The sequence below is a fragment of the Lissotriton helveticus genome, chromosome 6 (assembly GCF_964261635.1).
Source record: "Lissotriton helveticus chromosome 6, aLisHel1.1, whole genome shotgun sequence".
NCBI lineage: Eukaryota > Metazoa > Chordata > Amphibia > Caudata > Salamandridae > Lissotriton > Lissotriton helveticus.
The window spans coordinates 232,153,446-232,175,578 of NC_136067.1; the positions used below are offsets into that span (position 1 = coordinate 232,153,446).

The 22,133-nt window shown below is 49.3% G+C and overlaps 1 protein-coding gene across 5 annotated transcripts in view; it reads right to left on the bottom strand.

The window, feature by feature from the left end:
• LOC144762467 (adhesion G protein-coupled receptor F5-like) overlaps positions 1-22,133 on the bottom strand; it is an 805,746-nt gene that overhangs the window by 318,219 nt on the left and 465,394 nt on the right. For all 5 annotated transcript variants that reach the window (XM_078647682.1, XM_078647677.1, XM_078647680.1 and 2 more), the window contains exons 10-11: positions 15,697-15,894; positions 8,858-9,016 (exon numbers count right to left, since the gene is read on the bottom strand). In XM_078647682.1, the coding sequence (XP_078503808.1) occupies positions 8,858-9,016; positions 15,697-15,894 (357 nt within the window). The remainder of the gene's footprint in view (positions 1-8,857; positions 9,017-15,696; positions 15,895-22,133) is intronic.

Consider the following 22,133-nt stretch of genomic DNA (forward strand, 5'->3'; position numbering starts at 1 on the left):
AGACAGACAGAGGGAGGGAGGGAGACAGACAGAGGGAGGGAGGGAGACAGAGGGAGGGAGGAAGGAAGGGAGACAGAGGGAGGGAGGAAGGAAGGGAGACAGAGGGAGACAGACAGAGGGAGGGAGACAGACAGAGGGAGGGAGACAGACAGAGGGAGGGAGACAGACAGAGGGAGGGAGACAGACAGAGGGAGGGAGACAGACAGAGGGAGGGAGGGAGGGAGACAGACAGAGGGAGGGAGGGAGACAGACAGAGGGAGGGAGGGAGACAGACAGAGGGAGGGAGACAGACAGAGGGAGGGAGGGAGACAGGGAGGGAGGGAGACAGACAGAGGGAGGGAGGGAGGGAGACAGACAGAGGGAGGAAGGAAGGGAGAGGGAGGGAGGGAGAGAGAGGGAGGGAGGGAGGGGGAGGGAGGGGGAGGGAGGGAGAGGGAGGGAGGGAGAGGGAGGGAGGGAGGGAGAGGGAAGGAGGGAGGGAGGGAGGGAGGGAGGGAGGGAGGGAGGGAGACAGAGGGAGGGATGGAAACAGACAGGGAAGGAGGGAGACAGACAGAGGGCAGACGGAGGGAGGGAGATGGACAGTGGGACACAGATAGATGGAGACAGATGAAGGGAGACGGAGGGAGACGGAGAGAGGGAAGGAAAGACATGGAGGGAGACACAGAGAGAAAGAGAGGTAAGACAGAGAGAGACAGAGGGAGACAGAGAGAGGGAAGGAGGGAGCGAGAGAGAGAGATAGAAGGAGTGAGACAGAGAGAGGGAGGGAGAGATAGGAAGAGAGCGAGAGAGAGAGAGAGAGAAAAAGAGATGTGTGTGTATGCTGGTCTGTTGGCTCAGTGGATGAACACGTCAGCTGCAGGGGCCTGTGTTCAACTTCATGGTCACAGTTTTAGGTCTCGTCCTATTAATCGCACAAGCGATAATAGGACGAGAGTATTGAGGGCAAACCAAGCTCTGAAACGACCAGGCGGATTACGTCAAGTGCATGTGCTCGTGCACGCGCTTGCCATTTGCTCCCCGAGCCTCCTGCCTCTGAGAGCTTCACACTTCAAAGGAATGCGCCCCCTGCCCACACAATGCCGAGAGCCAGCGCTTCCCTCCCACACGCTCACTCCCCTTCTCCCCCGCCCCCCACCCCATCCGATTTGTTTCTTCTTCATATTAAGTACTGCTCCCTCTAATCTGGTAAGATTGCTATGCCGACACTGCTTCTACCACTAAAACACCGATGCCGTTCTTGGCGAAGGAAAGCTGGTGTTGCAGCGCTGGATTTCTATAACCTTAAAAACTTACAACGGGATTGAAAAGATGAAAAACATGTTTGGCGCCGCGAGCCACACATTGCACGCGCTCAGCCATGCACTTTACGCTATTTGCTTACTTCGCCGCACTAAGAAACTTTCACTCAAGTCCCGGTTTCCTGGTGCACTTGAACGCTTCTGAGCTTTTAATTATGCAGACGAAGCGCCCAGTTTTTGATTCTCTCCAAGTTTCTCGACTTTGAGTTCAACCGCGATTCTTTTTTTTCGATGCTCTTCAAAAAAACGTCAACACACCGCAAGTAATGTTGACACTAATTAAATCCAGCCAAGATGCAAGTAAAATCACTGCTGTGGCCATTCTCTTAGGAGGCTGCTGGCGGGGCGGAGGCACAGGGGGGCAATATCAGGCTACCTGGGTTGGATTCCATCACCCTACACTTCCCGCAATCTCACGCTTGTGGATTCTTTAAAATGCAAAGGTAATTCACAGTTAACTATTCCCTACTCCACCCATGTGGATCCGCCCTTTCTGCCTCAGTAGCAATTATTGCAAAAATTAAACCAGCAATAACTCTGGCTGCTTACAGCGGGGATGGGTGTCCTGTCACTGCTTGCCTACCACACCCACAAAAATAATCACAGTAGGGGTTCAGACAGTGCAACTTCTGTCGCTTTCTTAATAAAAGTTTTTAATTCTCGCCGACCCTTTACACTTATGAAAAGACACCAACAGATGCTGGGGCATGAGCACACCCCGCCATAATGAACCATGCCACCTAGCGTGCGAGAGGTGCTGTGTTCCGTTTTAAAAAAACACTTTATAGATCCCAATATGTGTACATTTACCATCAAAACTGGAAGACATTTACACAAGCGCTTGCACGGCCGTACTTTCAATTTCATGGCCGCCAGGCCGTGTCTCTTTCAACATCCTCCCCCTCCCACTTGTTGTCCCTTTCTGCCCTCTGTTAGACTAGTTTTTCCCTTGTTTTTTTGTGCCTTTCTGCCCTCTGTTAGACTCGTTTTTTTGTGCCTTTCTGCCCTCTGTTAGACTCGTTTTTCTGCCCTTATGCCCTCTGTTAGACTCGTTTTTTGTGCCTTTGTGCCCTCTGTTAGACTCGTTTTTTGTGCCTTTCTGACCTCTGCATCATCACATCATCACTCAGCGCTACCCCAGCATCACTCAGCACCACCACATTATCACTCAGCACCACCACATTATCACTCAGCACCACCACATTATCACTCAGCACCACCACATTATCACTCAGCACCACCACATTATCACTCAGCACCACCACAGCACACCCAGCACCACCACAGCACCACCACAACACCACTCAGCACCACCACATTATCACTCAGCACCACCACAGCACCACTCTGCACCACCACAGCATCATTCAGCACCACCACAGCACCATCACAGCACCACCACATTATCACTCAGCACCACCACATTATCACTCAGCACCACCACATTATCACTCAGCACCACCACATTATCACTCAGCACCACCACATTATCACTCAGCACCACCACATTATCACTCAGCACCACCACATTATCACTCAGCACCACCACATTATCACCCAGCACCACCACAGCACCACCACAACACCACTCAGCACCACCACATTATCACTCAGCACCACCACATTATCACTCAGCACCACCACAGCACCACTCTGCACCACCACAGCATCATTCAGCACCACCACAGCACCATCACATTATCACTCAGCACAACCACATTATCACTCAGCACCACCACATTATCACTCAGCACCACCACAGCACCACTCAGCACCACCACAGCACCACCACAGCACCACCACAGCACCACTCAGCACCACCACAGCACCACTCAGCACCACCACAACACCACCACAGCACCACTCAGCACCACCACAGCACCACCACAGCACCACCACAGCACCACCACAGCACCACCACAGCACCACCACAGCACCACCACAGCACCACCACAGCACCACTCAGCACCACCACCACAGCACCACTCAGCACCACCACCACAGCACCACACAGCACCACCACAGCACCACCACAGCACCACCACAGCACCACCACAGCACCACCACAGCACCAACACAGCACCACCACAGCACCACCACAGCACCACCACAGCACCACCACAGCATCACTCAGCACCACCACAGCATCACTCAGCACCACCACAGCATCACTCAGCACCACCACAGCATCACTCAGCACCACCACAGCATCACTCAGCACCACCACAGCATCACTCAGCACCACCACAGCATCACTCAGCACCACCACAGCATCACTCAGCACCACCCCAGCACCACTCAGCACCACTCAGAGCAACCACAGCACCACTCAGCGCAACCACAGCATCACTCAGCGCAACCACAGCATCACTCAGCGCAACCACAGCATCACTCAGCGCAACCACAGCATCACTCAGCGCAACCACAGCATCACTCAGCGCAACCACAGCATCACTCAGCGCAACCACAGCATCACTCAGCGCAACCACAGCATCACTCAGCGCAACCACAGCATCACTCAGCGCAACCACAGCATCACTCAGCGCAACCACAGCATCACTCAGCGCAACCACAGCATCACTCAGCGCAACCACAGCATCACTCAGCGCAACCACAGCATCACTCAGCGCAACCACAGCATCACTCAGCGCAACCACAGCATCACTCAGCGCAACCACAGCATCACTCAGCGCAACCACAGCATCACTCAGCACCACCACAGCATCACTGGTTCAAATATGTTCTCTCAATGTTTCAAGCTTTATTACAAATGTCACAAAAAGATGTTAATATTTCACTTCTGTTCTTGGATTTTCGTCACAATAAAATACACTGAACATAATCTTCACAAAAGTTATTTACAAAAGTTTAAGCTATTGCCATTGTAAATTACAATCACTTTTATTTAAGTATTAATTATTTAAAAAAATTAAAAAGCATTGTTATTTGTAATATCAATACATCTAAGTTGCGTAAATACAAAACATGTTGCATTACAAATGCTATAGGTGTCACATTTGTGAAAGTATTAACTATTAGCATTGTAAAGGACAAAGCTATTAATTTAGCTATTTCAAAAACAACACAAATAAAAAAATTGTCATTTACAAGACCAATAGCTCAAACTTTCCTAATGCGAGACCTATTGCATTGCAAATGCTTGTTTTCTTTCTAGCCCCTTCCCCCTCCCCCACTGACCCCGCCTCCACCGGTGCGGCCCTCGGCCACAAACCACACTGCAAATTTGGCCCCCGAGAGAAAGTTTGTGAGTACCCATGAGTTAGAGTCTCCCTAAAAAAGTTACATTTAAAAAAAAACTACTAATATTTAACGTTAAATACATTGTAATTTAATGTCACACTTTTTTTAAATTTTAGAGCAAAAGAAACAAATTAAACAGCATTATTTAATTAAATTAAAAATAATTATTTAATGTTTTTAATGGAAGTATAAACGATGTATAGAATAAATTGAAAGAAACCTTTTTAGATTTTATTAAAATTTTAAAGTACACACATTTTTTTATCACAAAAAAAGTTGTTACCATATTTTAAAGTTAAATGAAACAAATATTCATTTTATATATTTTTGCTATTAAAGGTTTTTTTTAACTTTTAGAAATACGTTTTGTTAATTTACCATTATTTCCTATTGGATTTCACTGTATTCCCTTATCTGTATAATTTTCTATGGAATGGTGTTGCAGTAACATTAGTTGGCCATGTGTTTTGCTGGATTTACTTAAGCTCTGAGCTTGAGTAGGTTACAACTGCATTAGGTCCCCTTTTGGCTGTGGTAACTTTAGAAGTGCAGTTTGTGCATAGCAATGCCCTTTCTCTTTTGTGGATGGATACACATCCCTTTGTAAATCCCTCCCTGGCCGTTCCTAAACACCTCCTTACTCCTTCCTTACCCCCTCCCATTTATTAATAAGTATTCCCCATTTTCCAGCCATTCCCCCGTCCTTCCTACATTTACAACTAAAATGTAGACTAATGTGTGAGGAGAGTCTGCACTCGAGGAGAAGTTCTTCACACAAAAAAAGATAGGAGACGAGGAGGTAGAAACTGTGCTTGTAGGTTTGTAAATAAAGTTTTCTAGTACGTTAGAAAACTATAATAATACTAAAAAACGTACTACGCACTGCAGTCTATGAATAGCCCCCATGTTGTGTGACACATTTCACATCCACGTTTTTTTCCCAGGACATATTTTTCCAGATAAAACCTGGTGAAGAGACCCAAAAATGCATATAAAACAATTTCACTGCTATTAATTGCTCAAAATGCCTTATATGTATCATTTAGTGGTAAGAAACATGGAATTGGAGGAACTGATGGCACCCCATACTTTATTAAAGCGGTATCCCACGTGTTCATTTAAATGTTTAATGCAAAGATGATTAGCATAGAAACCCTCAAGGTGTCAGAGAACAAGGAAAGGAAGCTCTGAATATTCAATTGCCCGAGAGCACAGGTACTCTTAGTACGGCCCGAGGGCCGCCAGCGGCCCGGCAAGCCTTCCTTGGCGGCCCGCAGACCTTGCAGACATACCCGTGTTTAAAAAAAACATTTTTGAAGGGTGTCTGCAACCAGTGCGTGCCTCTGAGAGACTCTGCTGCTCTGTGGGGGCAGGGCGATTCATTCCAGTGATAGTCAGAGTGGAGCTGCAGGAGGCTAAGAAGAGGTGAAATACCACAAAGCCCCATTAACATGCAAATGGTCTTTTAAAGACATGTGAAGTGCTCGGGTCCGGCTGTGTGTGTGCCCAGGTAGCTGTCTCAGCCCGGGCTCACACAGGCAGGGTAAGATGACAGAGGGAGGTAGAGGGAGGGAGACAGAGGGAGAGGGAGGGAGACAGAGGGAGAGGGAGGGAAAGTGAGGGAAAGGCAAGGAGAGGGAGACCGAGAAATGGAGACCGAGAAAGGGAGACAGAGAAAAGGAGACAGACAGAGGGAGGGAGACAGACAGAGGGAGGGAGACAGACAGAGGGAGGGAGACAGACAGAGGGTGGAGGGCGACAGAGGGTGGAGGGCGACAGAGGGAGGAGGGCGACAGAGGGAGGAGGGCGACAGGGAGGAGGGCAACAGGGAGACAGAGGGAGGAGAACGACAGAGGGAGACAGACAGAGAAAGGGAGACAGACAGAGGGAGGGTGACAGACAGAGGGAGGGAGACAGACAGAGGGAGGGAGACAGACAGAGGGAGGGAGGGGAGACAGAGGGAGGGAGGGAGACAGAGGGTGGAGGGCGACAGAGGGAGGAGGGCAACAGGGAGACAGAGGGAGGAGAACGACAGAGGGAGACAGAGGGAGGGAGACAGAGGAAGGGAGGCGGAGTGAGGGAGGCAGAGTGAGGGAGGCAGAGTGAGGGAGGCAGAGTGAGGGAGGCAGAGTGAGGGAGGCAGAGTGAGGGAGGCAGAGTGAGGGAGGCAGAGTGAGGGAGGCAGAGTGAGGGAGGCAGAGTGAGGGAGGCAGAGTGAGGGAGGCAGAGTGAGGGAGGCAGAGTGAGGGAGGCAGAGTGAGGGAGGCAGAGTGAGGGAGGGGTGTGAGGGAAGGGGAGTGAAGAAGGGAGTGAGGGAGGGAGTGAGGGAGGTGGTGGGAGGGAGTGAGGGAAGGGGAGAGAGGGAAGGGAGAGAGGGAAGGGGAGAGAGGGAAGGGGAGAGAGGGAAGGGGAGAGAGGGAAGGGGAGAGAGGGAAGGGGAGGGAGTGAGGGAAGGGGAGTGAGGGAGGGAGTAAGGGAAGGGGAGTGAGGGAAGGGGGTGAGGGAAGGGGAGTGAGGGAAGGGGGGTGAGGGAAGGGGGGTGAGGGAAGGGGGGTGAGGGAAGGGGTGAGGGAAGGGGGGGTGAGGGAAGGGGGGGTGAGGGAAGGGGGGTGAGGGAAGGGGGGTGAGGGAAGGGGGGGGTGAGGGAAGGGGGGGTGAGGGAAGGGGGGTGAGGGAAGGGGAGTGAGGGAAGGGGAGTGAGTGAGGGAGGGAATGAGGGAAGGGGAGTAAGGGAAAGGGAGTGAGGGAAGGTGAGTGAGGGAGAGAGGGAAGGTGAGTGAGGGAGAGAGGGAAGGTGAGTGAGGGAGAGAGGGAAGGGGAGCGAGGGAAGGGGAGTGAGGGAGGGAGTGAGGGAAGGGGAGTGAGGGAAGGGGAGTGAGGGAAGGGGAGTGAGGGAAGGGGAGTGAGGGAAGGGGAGTGAGGGAAGGGGAGTGAGGGAAGGGGAGTGAGGGAGGGAGTGAGGGAAGGGGAGTGAGGGAAGGGGAGTGAGGGAGGGTGTGAGGGAAGGGGAGTGAGGGAGAGAGGGAAGGTGAGTGAGGGAGAGAGGGAAGGGGAGCGAGGGAAGGGGAGTGAGGGAGGGAGTGAGGGAAGGGGAGTGAGGGAAGGGGAGTGAGGGAAGGGGAGTGAGGGAAGGGGAGTGAGGGAAGGGGAGTGAGGGAAGGGGAGTGAGGGAAGGGGAGTGAGGGAGGGAGTGAGGGAAGGGGAGTGAGGGGGAGAGTGAAGGAAGGGGAGTGAGGGATGGGGAGTGAGGGATGGGGAGTGAGGGGTGGGGAGTGAGGGAGGGAGAGGGGGAAGGGGGAGCAGGGGAAGAGGGAGCAGGGGAAGGGGAGTGAGGATGAGGGAAGGGGAGTGAGGGTGAGGGAGGGAAGGGGAGTGAGGGAGTGGGGGAAGAGGGAAGGGGAGTGAGGGAGTGAGGGAGAGGGAAGGGGAGTGAGGAAGAGGGGAGGAGAGAGGGAAGGAGAGGGAGGGTGAGAGAGGGAAGGAGAGGGAGGGTGAGGGAGGGAAGGAGAGGAAGAGGGAGAGAAGGAGAGGGAAGGAGAGGGAGGGAGGGAGAGGAAAGGAGAGGGAGTGTGAGGGAGGGAAGGTGGGGGAGAGGGAGAGAAGGAGAGGGAAGGAGAGGGAGGGTGAGGGAAGGAGAGGACAGGAGGGGGAGGGAGAGGGAAGGAGAGTGAAGGAGTGGAAGGGAGAGGGAAGGAGACGGAGTGAGAGGGAAGGAGAGGGAGTGAGAGGGAAGGAGAGGGAGTGAGAGGGAAGGAGAGGGAGTGAGAGGGAAGGAGAGTGAGGGAGACAGAGAGGGAGTGAGACAGTCAGAGTGAGGGAGAGGGGGAGAGAGGCAGAGAGAGGGAATGAGAGGTAGTGAGACAGTCAGAGTTAGTGAGATAGAGGGAGAGAGAGAGAGAGAGAGAGAGAGAGAGAGAGAGAGAGAGAGAGAGAGAGAGAGAGAGAGAGATGTGTGTATGCCGGGTCTGGTGGCTCAGTGGACGAAGGCGTCCGCTGCAGGGACCTGTGTTCAACCTCATGGTCACCGTTGTTTTGTTGCTGTATCCCCGCCCCCTCCCCCACTGACAACGCCCCCACCGGTGCGGCCCTCGGACACAAACCACACTCTAAATTTGGTACCCCCGAGAGAAACTTTGTGAATACCCATGCCCTAGAGCAAGTCTAAACTGGCTATAGAAGAAACTGGAAACGTATCAATAAAGTAGGACGCACTCTGTGAACTTCGGCCCCAGCATTACCCTCTGTCACGCATACATAAGTAAACGTAAAAGTACAATTTATGCCTAACTTCTTACCTTTCCTGAAGAATGTAACAGTAATTGTCAATTCTTTTTTGGCACCAGATTGTGTGTGACACTCACAGTCGTAGTTTGCGTTTGTACTGCCGACTTGACAATTGGAAATATTTGGCTGGACAGAGTAAGCAACACACGTTGAATCAAAGTTAATGGCACCTGTAAAATAAAGAAATTGAGAGATGTGGGAAACTCAGGGTAATAAAGACAAGCTGATCACAGGGACGGATGAAATGGTGCCCCATACATAAGGAACATGTCTTAATTTCAACCCATATTGGACAGTGCTAGCGATCATTTCCAGGAGTATTACAAGAGTTTCTCACTCCAAGATATATTTGTAAACATTTCTAAATATATTAGCTAAAAAACACAGGCTTTAAAGATGTTTCTGAAGTGAAATGAATGAAATATTGCAATACTTCAAAGTACAGAATGTTACCTGGGAGCATGATTTTTCTGCTGTGGTAAATCAATATGGGCCTGCCTTATTTACAAAGATAAACCTAGACTTTAATGTATGTTTACAAATTGTTTGCCAACTACATGTGTAGTATTATGTATAGTATTTTCAGGACCGCAGAGACCGTCATATATTTTTATGAGTTGAGTTCGCTGAAACCGTAAAGATACTTCTCCCAAAACTACACTCGTAGTTTGTGAGTAGCATAGTCCATCACCAGTACACACCCTGCCATCATATTTATGAGTGTCTTTGAATAACCTCATAGATATGGAGTAAGTCAAGGCGGCACAATTTGTTGCTTTGCCTTACTCTGCGCTAGGTAGGGGTTCCATGGGTCTTGCCGTGGGTGTAAACCTGGAGATGCGCCAAAACCTTATGCCTCCTGAGGTGAGGCATAAAGGCATTTAACAATTCTCTTCTCGATTATTCCTCTTTACCTGTAAAAGAGAGAAAAGCCTCCCAAGATTGTTTTAGTACATGAAGGAGCTTCTTCCTGCAAAAAAACAATCCTGCTTACAACCCAGGCACCTTTGCACCATGGTGCAAGGGTACCTACATTGGCGCTGGGCTGCCGCAATGGCGCCAGCGCAGGGGGATAGGGCAGAAATGCACCTCATTGGAGAAGTACAGTGCATTCCAGTCCTTTTATTTTGACATAGGGTAGCGCAGGAAGGTGACTTGCTGTGCTGCCCTATGCCAAAAACCCCATAAATAAGGGCCTAAGTGTCTATAAGATAAGAGCGCGAAGATGCCCCAGGGCTGTTTTTAGAGCTTGATGGGTCATGTTTTTCTCAAGCCAGCCAGCCCTGAAATAAGACCCTTGCTCCTCAACCTAACCAGAAATGTCATCAAGTTTCACATAAAAAGCCCATCCCTGATTAAAGCCCATGGGTGAGAAAACTGTTTTTTGTATGCTTTGAGTACATTTTTCATACAAAACGAATTTTCAAATGGCATTTTCCTTTGTTATATACTACCATACACATCCTGAGCCACTGGGAAGTGCATTGCATAAGGGTTTAACAGGTGCAGCACAGTTTTCAGCCAATGCTGTGATTAGTTGTTGTAGCTTCACATTAGCTTGGTAAAGGTGCAAGTTTCCCAAATTATCATATAGTTTCAGCTAGAATCCAATGTTGGCCTGACCGATAGCTCCATGGTACCACCTGACAGAGGATTGCCAGGTGGTGAAGCCTTTGTGAAGAGAGTCATGCATTTCAGTATAAAGGTCAGTGGGTTGGCAGATAACACAGGTTGGTAAAGCACAATCTCTAAAGGGTCTTGGGGGGGTTGCAAGGAACGGATTTATCAAAGATTAATGTTTATCAGCATCTAACTGGAATCTAGCATTTCCCAAAAAGACTACTCCACCCCTCGGCAGATTGAATAGTCATCTCATCAGACAGGCAAAGATCCTTCCCATGGCATATTGAAATGAATTCGTACTTGTATAGCGTATTTTTTATAACTCAAATTCCTAATCTTCCTTTAAAGACACATTTTATTTCTAACTAAACACATAACATGAGCTGCAAAAGAACGTTTCAATTAAGCAAGAAACATTAAACATAACATGGTAATGCACTTTTAAAATGTGTGTGTTTTCTATTCTCTCTTAAGCAAAGAAGGAAAAGGGGCTTTGTTTAAACATTTCCACAACTAAATAGATAAGGCTCCAAGGTTACAGTTGTAAATATGCCAAGAGTTCTTCTTCACATGGAGAGAACATTTCCTTTGCTTATCTCGAAGGACAACAAAAACACAAGAGCTGTTTCTGTTTTTCTACATTATAAAATGATGTGTTAATTCTGATAAAAGTTATATTCTACTAATGCACATTTGACATTTCTGCAAGTTACAATCACATTTCCATAGTGAGAACAAAATCTAAACTAAACACATTTAGGTATGGGCATGGCCAAGTACCATGGCCAACAGGACATGAGCCCTTTGAGCTCCCCATAGGGCCGGCCACAGATCCTGACAAATCCTGCCCACTCATCATCCGTTAGTCCTGCAAATTGGTATAGCCGATGCGGGCTGCCTACCTGACTGTGCGGTGGCACCCGTAGGGGACTCCGGAGCACATAGCTGATTCAGGAACTTCGGCCTGCTGGGCGGTGCTGGCCTGCTGCGGTGTCAGGCCTGAGGGTGGGGTACCTGAGGCAGAGTGCGGCTAATGCCCCCATGCATGGAGGTGGTACAGGCCGAGGATCCGAGACTACTGGACGTAAGGGTCCTGTCTGCCGCAGGGGAGGCGGCGGCCTCGGCACAGGCTCATTGGCCCTGACAGATGTGTCGTGGCAGCCCCCGGCAGAGCATGTCCCCACTGCAGCAAGCGGCTCATCATGATAGGTGGGGGGCGAGGACTCCCATCCTTATTCGTAAAGACTCATCTCTGCTGGACGAGCTGTCCCTCCGGGCCTGAGGTGAGCACCCGTGCCCAACTGCGCTGCCCTGCCGCAATCGGGTATTGTGTGCTGTGGCTCCCAGTGGCTGTGCAGTGCTGGGGGTTGTGCGTGCCTATGGAAGAAACACTGCTGTTTACCTGTGGGTCCCTGGTGGGGCGTGTGACATCACATGTGTGCATAGCACTGTGGACTCCATCCAAAAGCTGGATCCCTCGAGGCTGCCCTGGGGAGGAGAGACTTGTTGGGCCTCCAGCTGGCCCTGGCTCTGGACTGGGGCCTGTAAACTTTGCTCCCTGCAGGAACTCAGAGAGTGGCCCTGGGAGCGTTGCGTGGCAATGTGGACTGTCGGCCCCCACATTGAGGAAATATCCAGGGGACACCCGCATGTACTGACTGCTTGCCAGGTGGGGAAAGACTAGTGCTGAGGAACGTGGCTACTGTGCCAGGGACGATCGGGTTGCACCCTGACCCTCGCTTTCGAACGAGAATTCAAACAATGTTTTTCATTTATGGGCATGATAATGCTCTGGGAATTCCCAACTCATCCAGCGGAATAGGCTGGATTAACTACACTGACTGTCGCGGAAAAAGGATTTAGATGATACTGTTTCAAAAGCCCTGATGAAGTTCCTACTGTTTTGGAACAAAACGCATTGGCTGAGCTGTATGGGCTATTGAAAAAATAGAAAAGAATAAGTATAAATAAAGGTTTTGAAACTACAAGAGTGATTGGACTTCGTTTCCCGGCGCACCCCCATTCGCTTCACCAATTAAGGATCTGGAACCCAGAGGCACCACACGATGGCTGGTTCTGGAGAGTTAGTTTGCAGGACTTCGATACCAACAAAACTAGCGTGAAGTGCAGAGCTATAAGTCCCCCATTAGGCTCTTTCTTATAACCCATCAGAGAGTCTTTCGGCCGCCCTGATGAACGAGACGGGTGCTGCAGGCAGCTTACCATATGTGGTCAAGCAGACCACAGCTGTCCCGCATCCTCAGGTGCACACCGTTCCACCGGGAGCTGTGTGTGTGGTCCCTGGCTCTGGTACGAAAGATGATGGGAAACATGTCATACCAGGCCTGGAGGGAGGGGGGCTGCCGGATTTGTACTCAAATGAGACAATTATTTCATACGAACAGGCATGTGAGGTGTTTGGCCTGGGATGGGGTCAATATCTTCAGCACGCAGGCCTCAAGAATCCAGCAAGGGAGACTTGGCTCACATTCTCTGATGCTCCACAGGCGACTCAAACTCTAGACATTATGCTCACATGTGGCGGTGGATGCCATTTGGTCTCCTCACCCTACAGGGCCATGGGGTCCAATGCCGCCCACCCCCGGGCACGGGCCGCTTGGGATGCGGATCTGTTGGCTCCCATGGACGATGGGGCCTGGAGATTCGGGTGCTCCCTAACTCACAAAGTATCCTGTAATGCGTGTTTTAAACTGATATATTTAATTTTTCTGCACTGCGTCTACATGAACCAGGTGAGGCTGTGCAATATAGACCTATTTACAACAAGGGGTGGTGAGGGACAGAGTCTCTGAATTAAGCAGAATACTCTCACTCAGTCAAGAGATCAGGGCTAGATCCAACACCGTTTTTTAGCTCATTGCACCATCCCAGTTTCAGAACCTGGCTGTATGCAAATTAGTCTGTTCCTGTCCCAGTGCATGATGGGAACAGGGCAAACCAAACTACAAAAGCCAATTCTTACACTGGGAAGGAAACAAGCTTCCGGGGACCGGTTTCTGGCATTACAGCCGTCTTCAGCCCGGCTTGCTTGAATCCTGATGGTGCAATGAGCAAGGGACTCATGTCTGAGTATACCCTTCCACGCTTAGGGTGGACAAAATTATTTACAACAAGGGGTGGTGAGGGACAGAGTCTCTGAATTAAGCAGAATACTCTCACCCAGTCAAGAGATCAGGGCTAGATCCAACACCGTTTTTTAGCTCATTGCACCATCCCAGTTTCAGAACCTGGCTGTATGCAAATTAGTCTGTTCCTGTCCCAGTGCATGATGGGAACAGGGCAAACCAAACTACAAAAGCCAATTCTTACACTGGGAAGGAAACAAGCTCTGTCCATCACCACCCCTTGGTGCAATATAGACCTGCACTGGGATGGAGCCTATTCTAGGTGTGCGTTGGAGGGGGCAAACTTTTTGCATTTAGCCTGAAGGTGCACATATTCTAGACGCTAGTTGTGGAGCGGGTATGGGGAGGAACAGACCTTCAGATTGAGGCCACCCCACTTCACTGCCTACTGGGGCATGTTCCAAGACCTAAAACCCACAAGATAGCCTACAAATTGCTGCAATTACTCTTAGTACTAATAAAACATAGGACTGCCATTGTGTGGATGTGTAGGCGTTCTCCCTTGATGATGGATTAATGGAGAGATATGAAAAATAGTCAATTGCTGAAGAAGTACACATGAAGGCCAGCAGGAGGGATGAGAAGCTGGCTGCGGATCTCATTACTGGGAGAGCCCTCTGTGGGGAACTCCTAACACTCGATAGGGTCGGGAGCCAACAGAAAGACGCAGACGGGGCCAGCAGCCGGTCGAAACAGGGTTAACAAGGCATCCCCCATTTCCCCCAGGCCTCTATTTTTGAATCTATGTATGATTGGAAGTTGATTGCTCTGTTGTCTCTTTTTCCATTGTGTAAACTGCTGTAATAATTCCCTCGCTGCTCGCCTGCTGAACAATGTACACCCATCGTATTCTTATTGCAAAACTGCAATAAAGGATATATAAAAAGAAAAACATATTTAGGTCAAGCTATGAATTTATTGTCAATGTTTTTCAAGTATTGCTAAATGGAAAGAGTCTGACCAAGCATGTGAATATCAAAGCCTCATGTTTTCACTTTGCAGCACATAATGTCTACGTGTCACTTTTCAAATGCAATTTCATTTCTGAAGCCCAAGGCAGGTTTGCCATTAGTGATGCTAAATTTGAAAGCCCCAGTTTAGGCCCTTTATCATTGTTATTGAAAACATGGGAGAATTCATACTCCAAAAAACCTTACATTTTAAGGAGCTATTTTTAGCACAACTTTTAAAGACAATTTAAAGGACATTATACACTGTCAGGTATGCTTTTACAGTTGACACACTACAGCTGTTAAATTACTTTCTGATTCAGTAAACCTTTTGCTCATGTATATGTCATTAGGTGCATAAAAAGTTGATTTACAGAACAAAGATTTTACAATGACGGCTAATTGGATTGATCTCTGGCAAAAACGAACACTCATTGTAGGTTTTCTGCAAGTATAGGACAGGGTGGTAGATGGTGAATGTGGGTGAATGCTGGGTTTGGGAACACCGACAAAGAAAGTACTTGTGGGTGTCCACAATCGTTTTTCATCCCTGTTTTAATGGGCACTCTGGACACACCCTTAACTCTACTCCTATAAAGGAAGGAGGAAAGGTCTTACTATAGAGTTTATGGGTATATAAACTTCCAAATATATATATATATATATATATATATATATATATATATATATATATATATATATATATACATACATACATATGTACGCGGTGCGGAAGACACGTTTCCTGTTAGAGAAAAACAAAATACAAATTTCTTACAGCCACAGAATATTTCCATTATTGACAAAATGAAGGAGTGGGTATGTGGCAAAACTAAACAAGGAGATCTCTGGAATCACTTTAATTTCCACTGAAATACGTGAGGATGTTTTTAAACATCAGAGGAGAAAACCTAAAATATTAGATTTCTGAGTACCGGCACTTTTTATTTTGAGTCTGAGAGTACCGGCATTTCTCAAGAGAAATTCTATACTTTTAATTGGAGAGTACCAGCACTTTTCGTAAACGAGCAAAGCACTGTTTGTGAGTCAGTACGTGAGTCTAAAACTACATTAAAATTCCAGTCACTGCTGTGATTCAGGCATACATAAGGAAATGTAGACACTGCTTACCACGAAAGCCTTGCTCTCCCACTGTGCAATTTGCTGTAAGGTTTGTAATGTTTCCATTAGTGCAGCATTTGAAAATGTCCACCTTGTCACCCCCACACACAACGAAATCATGACTTTCCTCTTTTAGTAGCTGAACCAAAAGTTCTTTACTCTGTACATATATATTAAGATCATCTTCCAGTGAGCAAGTGTAGCTTCCTGTGGACGAAATAAACGTAATTAAAAAACAAAACCGCCACAAATAATGGTGTTCATTTGTGTGACTAATAACGTGACATAGCCTTTATCTCAGACAATGCATTTACCATTCATCCTTCATCTGTTTTATACTTGATTACTAGGATTACATCACTGTTTGTTGCTTATGTTTAAGTCTCCCCTTCAACAAACGCTATCAACTCCAACCAAGGCGCAAACTTGGCCCAACAGGGTTTTCTTTGAGCCTGGAGAAGGTGAGGGATGGGATCAGGCGCCCCATAGTGGTAAAAGTTATGTGCAGTGACATCACTGTGGCTCAAGATGTTGGCTGCGGCTCATTGCTGCATTCCGAGGGAGCTGGCGCCTTTTGAAACTGTCTACCATGAGTAGGGGGAGCTGGTAGGTATTCTCCCAATGTGGAGCAGACAAAAATGTCTGTGTCGCAAGTCTAATAATCAGATGTTGCTAACCATAGGCGGTTGCATGGCCTGACCTCTCATGCTAAAAGGAGTATCGCTTTGTTAGACCTTCATCAACTAGTCTAGCACCTTGATGGTGAGCAACATGCAGAATCATGTAGAGCGCCAAGGAAGCATGTGCCACATGGAACCTCAACTAAAAAATATGCTAAGTTTGGTCTGCGTGTGAAAATGATGAGCAGTTTGCCAAATGGGCACTGTGCCAGATATTTTCGCCATACACTCATGACAATAGCTTGTTTCCGCTCACATGTACGCCAATAAAGTTTTTTAAATAAAAAAAAAAAAATAAAAAAAAAAAAGAACAAACAACCTTGAAAAAACAACACCAAAGTCTTCCCACTTGGCTTTTCTTACCTTCTGTGGCACCTTTGCACCAGTGGAATATTGCTTGTCACATGCCACTCCCCCTGAATCCTCACCACCCACAAGTAGCAGGGCTGCAGATGCTAATGACAAAGGTAAATCGGCTGGAATGATGACTGCCTAGCTTGGGCCTGCTGAGCTGCCCTGAACACACAACTTCTAGACTCAGGTGTTGCCACTTCCCCTACATTGTTCATGTAACCTAACCTGTAAATTACTTTGCATAGCACACAGCGTAAGAGCATGATAAATCTCCCTCCAGAATCTCTGTCCAGGCCATCTCTCCTTGTCTGAATCTCAATTGAGCAATCTATCAATACTAATGACTTTCATTGACTTACCCTCCCACTTCCTCTTTTCTACAGTGGCAATTAAGTATGCACACTCAGCCACGTCATTTGGAAACACTTAAAGTAATATGTGGTGTAGCATCGTCCCGCCTGACCCTCAGGCTGAGACAGGACAGGCAAGCAACAGGAAGAGGAAGTGAGGTAACCGGAAGCAAGTAGTCTGTAAGCCAGTGTGAGGCTGGCAGGGAATAAAGAAGGAAGCATGAAAGTTACTCCTGTGTTGGTGTGTCATTAAGAGCGCTGCGACACTGGCGACGAGGGTGGGATCACATGAAACGAAAACCCACACGCAGCCCATCGCTCAGCCACCCCATGTGGCCGACCACCGAGCCCTGCAGCGGAAATTTTCATCCGCCGAAGCCACAAGCCACCTAGCTGCCTGGGTGAAGCGCTGAGAAGCGAGAACGCGTGCACCAGCAAGTTTAACCACCGTACGTGAGAAGGAAGGCGCTTTGCCAGAGTGCGCTCACCACGTGCTCCCCTCACCGAGTGATCCCAGGAGACTGAAGCTGAGTCAGCGCGGCAAGAGAGAACAGCGCCCGACTCCCAGCGCGACCAAGAGGCGCTGAAGCAGAGGACCGGGGACAGCGCGCGGAGCAAGGGTGAGTTCAAACCCTACCGCTCCCACCATGCGCGCTGCCTGAAACAAGACACGAGGCTGAATGTCCTGCGCGGCGGCCATTTTGAAGCCAGGCGCTCACCCATAAACAGAGCCAAGCAGTGTCCATGGCGGCCATCTTAAAGTCAGGCGCCAACCGGTCCTAGAACTAAATATCACTATCAGCAGCAGCCGAGCCAGTGAGCGGCTCGTGGAGCCACAAAGACTCAATATATATTAATAAGAAACAAAGAGCCACGGAGAGGCATACATTACAGCGTGGAACTAAAAAGGCATAAATCACAGCGTGAAACTAACAGCACGCCGGTACAGTCTGGACAAGATTTAACAAATAAAGCCAGCCAGCGCCACCAAGAGCTCATCACCTGCAGATGTCCGATCAGGGCCCGGACAGTTCCTCCGACCTGGCCAATACAGCTCCCAATACGTCTGGCGCGACAAGGCCACGAAGCCCAGCTCCCAGTACAGGAGGGCCAGCTCTTCCAACCAACGTGCCCACGATGGCGACTAAGCCCATTGGGGCCTCATTCATGCGTCAACCGCAGCCACTACCACTGACCCCAGGCAACAGTATGGGTCCGTCGTGGAAAACGTGGAGTGAAGACTTTGAGGACTATATGGTTGGCTCCCTAGTGCAAGATGACAAGCAAAAGATTGTAGCCTTGAGAAATCTGATTGGTCCAGACATTGCACAAATTATCAAAGAACTGCCCAATGCAGCAACTGCCACTTATGATGAAATCAAAGCTGCTCTTGATAGACGTTTTCTCCACAAACGCAATGTGGATTATGAACGCCACACGTTCAACCTTGCCATGCAGGAGAAAGATGAGTGCATGAGCGACTTCATTATGCGCATCCGGAGACTTGCACGATACTGCGACTTCGACAACTTCAAAACAGAAGATGCCCTGAGACTCCGCATCATTGATGGATGTTCATCCGAGATACTACGCCGGAGACTCCTAAAGAAACCATACACACTAGACGAAATCGAGGAACTGACAAGAATCAATGACCAGGCCGAGGACTACGCGAAGCGAATGGGTACACAGAAGTCATCAGATCACAAAGACCACGCTCTGCGCATTCACGCTCACAGACCATCCCGGAGCAACAAGTCCTCGTCCACCTCTCGCAAGTCCTACCCGTCACGTCGAAACTCACGACACAAGAAGTCCACAAAAGCCACGTCCACCTGCTATAGATGTGGGCAAGATTACCCGCACTCAGGTCAATGCCCAGCAATCGGGCAACGATGCCACCGATGTGGAAGAGACAATCATTTTGAGGTTGCATGCCAAGCCAAACAACCAAGCCATAGGTCCTCAACCAAAGGACATGAGTCGCGGCATCATGCCCGAGCCGTGAAAGAGAGAGGAAGAAGGTCCTCCAGTTCATCTAACTCCAGCGCTCAGTCTGCATATTCACCGCAGTCAAGGGGACGCTCCGGAAGTAGCCACAGCACCAGGCGTCACGTGTCACACTCCTATCGCTCACGCAAAGACACTTCCAGTGGATCGCCATCACGCACTCTCACATCACAAGATAGTGACGAGTACATCTGCATGGTAACTACCCCGGATCGTGATGAGTACATATGCATGGTTGCTGACCCGGATCGACTGAAACGGTATCCGAAACTCGACATCCTGATAGGTGATCACCCAGCGAAATTTGTTTTGGACTCTGGCGCCTCCCTGAACTATATCTGTGCCTTAGAACATCAGAGCATGAAACACAAGCCCAAATTGGAACCAGCAGCTGTCCGCGTCTTCACGTGGATGTCACGCAAGCCACTGCCGTGCCTGGGCCGTTTCCGCACCACTCTCACGTTTAAGGACCGGTCAATTGACGCCTACATTCATGTAGTGGAGGGGCCAGACCTGGCTGACTGCCTCCTCAGTTTACCCACGGCGGAAAGACTCAAACTCGTGGAACTCCTCTACATGACGGAGGACACCCCAGACATCGTGGCGAAATTCCCCAACCTGTTCAAAGGCCTTGGGAAGCTCAACCATTTCAAGGTAAAACTTCACATCAACGAAAACGTGACACCCATTGCTCAGCACCACAGGAAGGTGCCGTTCCATCTACAAAAGGCAGTCGATGATGAACTCCAAGACCTCCTCAGAACAGACATCATTGAGCGCACGACGGGTCCCACCCCTTGGGTATCGCCGGTCGTGGTAGTTCCGAAAAAGGGGCAGGACAATAAAGTCAGGCTATGTGTCGACATGCGCGCGCCCAACACCGCTATTGAGCGGGAACGCCACCCTGGGCCGCATATCAGTGACATGATTACCAAACTGAATGGCGCCACAGTGTTCTCCAAACTAGACCTCAACAAAGGTTACCACCAGCTGGAGCTTCACGACAAGTCGAGATACATCACGACTTTTACCACGCACCAAGGTCTATTCCGGTACAAACGCCTGAACTTTGGTATATCCTCGGCTGCCGAGATCTTCCAGGAGGCCATCAGGCGAGTCATCCAAGGCATCCCAAATGCTTTTAACTACAGTGATGACCTGCTGGTATTTGGGAAGGATCAAACGGAACACGACACGGCCCTGGACAGAGTGTGTCATGCACTGATGACTGCGAATCTAACCCTCAATGCTAGCAAGTGCGAATTTCACAAAGACACTCTAAAATTCTACGGGCACATCTTCTCGAAAGAGGGCATGAGACCGGATCCCGAGAAGGTAGCGGCCCTGGCCGACACCCAGAAACCTAGAGATGTCACAGACCTACGCTCGTTCCTTGGCATGGCCAGCTACTGCGCGCGCTACATCCGCGACTACGCCACGATCAGCTACCCGCTACGTGAACTCACCCGCCAAGGCCAGACGTTCGAATGGACAGAGGCGTGCCAACACGCATTCACCGTGATCAAACAAGCTGTGGGGTCGGCCATCAACCTGGCATACTTTGACACGAAGAAGAAAACCGAGATCACAGTGGACGCCAGTCCTGTGGGCCTGGGCGCCAACTTGGCCCAATACCGTGATGATTCGGAGCAACGTCACATCATTGCCTATGCAAGCCGCAGTCTCACAGACACTGAAAAAGCATACTCCCAGCCGGAAAAAGAAAGCCTGGCTGTGGTGTGGGCTTGCGAACATTTCCACCTTTTTGTGTATGGCAAACATTTTACGATCATCACGGATCATCAGGCGCTCATTACGATCTTCGGCAACCCCAACGCAAAAATGCCACCTCGCATTGAGCGGTGGGGACTACGCCTCCAGGACTACGTTTTCTCCATTATTCATAAACCCGGGAAAGCGGAAAACCCAGCTGACTTCATGTCACGACACCCGCTTGCTGGAGCCAGATCTGCTCTCTCTGTGGCCGATGAATACCTCCACTTTGTTGTTGACGCAGCATGTCCTCCCACGGTCCCTGTTGAGGCCATCCAGGAAGCATCTGCACTTGACCCTCTCATTCAAGCAGTGATGACCAGGATTCGCTCCAACTCCTGGAGAGACACGAAGCAATCCTCCTCTGAACAAGCTCACCTTCGCCAAGACTTAGCTGCCTTTCAACGGGTGCGCGAAGAGCTCTCCATCAGCGACAATGGTCTTCTTTTGAGAGGGGGGAGAATCGTAATTCCACTCAAACTGCGTCAAGGGGTCATAAACTTGGCACATGAAGGGCACAGAGGCATCAATGCGACCAAGAAAGCTTTGAGGGAACGAGTCTGGTTCCCCTCCCTGGATCACATGGTCGAGACAACGCTAAAAGACTGTTTCACATGTCAAGTAGTCAGCAGAGAAGAACCGCCTGCACCATTACAAATGTCCGAGCTACCAGATGGAGTATGGCAACAGATTGCAGTCGACTTCTTCGGCCCTTTGCAATCAGGACAATACATCATTGTTGCCATGGATGAATACTCCCGTTTTCCTTTTGCACAACTAATATCATCTACTCGAGCAACGACTGTGATCCCAGTGCTCGATGAGATATTCGCGGCCTGGGGTATCCCCTCACGAGTAAAGACAGACAATGGACCCCCCTTCAACGGCCATGAGTTCACGAACTTCGCAGCCCATCTCAATTTCAAACATCAGAAAATCACTCCATTGTGGCCACAGGCAAATGGCATGGTGGAGCGATTTATGGGGACACTAAAGAAGGCACTTCAGCAAGCAGAACTGACTCACCGAGACATCCAGCAGACATTAAACGAAGTACTAAGAGCGTACCGCAATACGCCGCACAGCACCACTGAACAGTGCCCAGCAACTGTGATGCTAGGAAGAACACCTCGAACAAGACTACCCATGTTGAACGAGAATCCTCAACGACGAAATGTCACTGTTGATCATAACACCCTTGTGGACATTGATCACACCAAGAAGCATAGAATGAAGATATATGCTGACCAACGCAGACATGCCAAGGACTCCACTATAC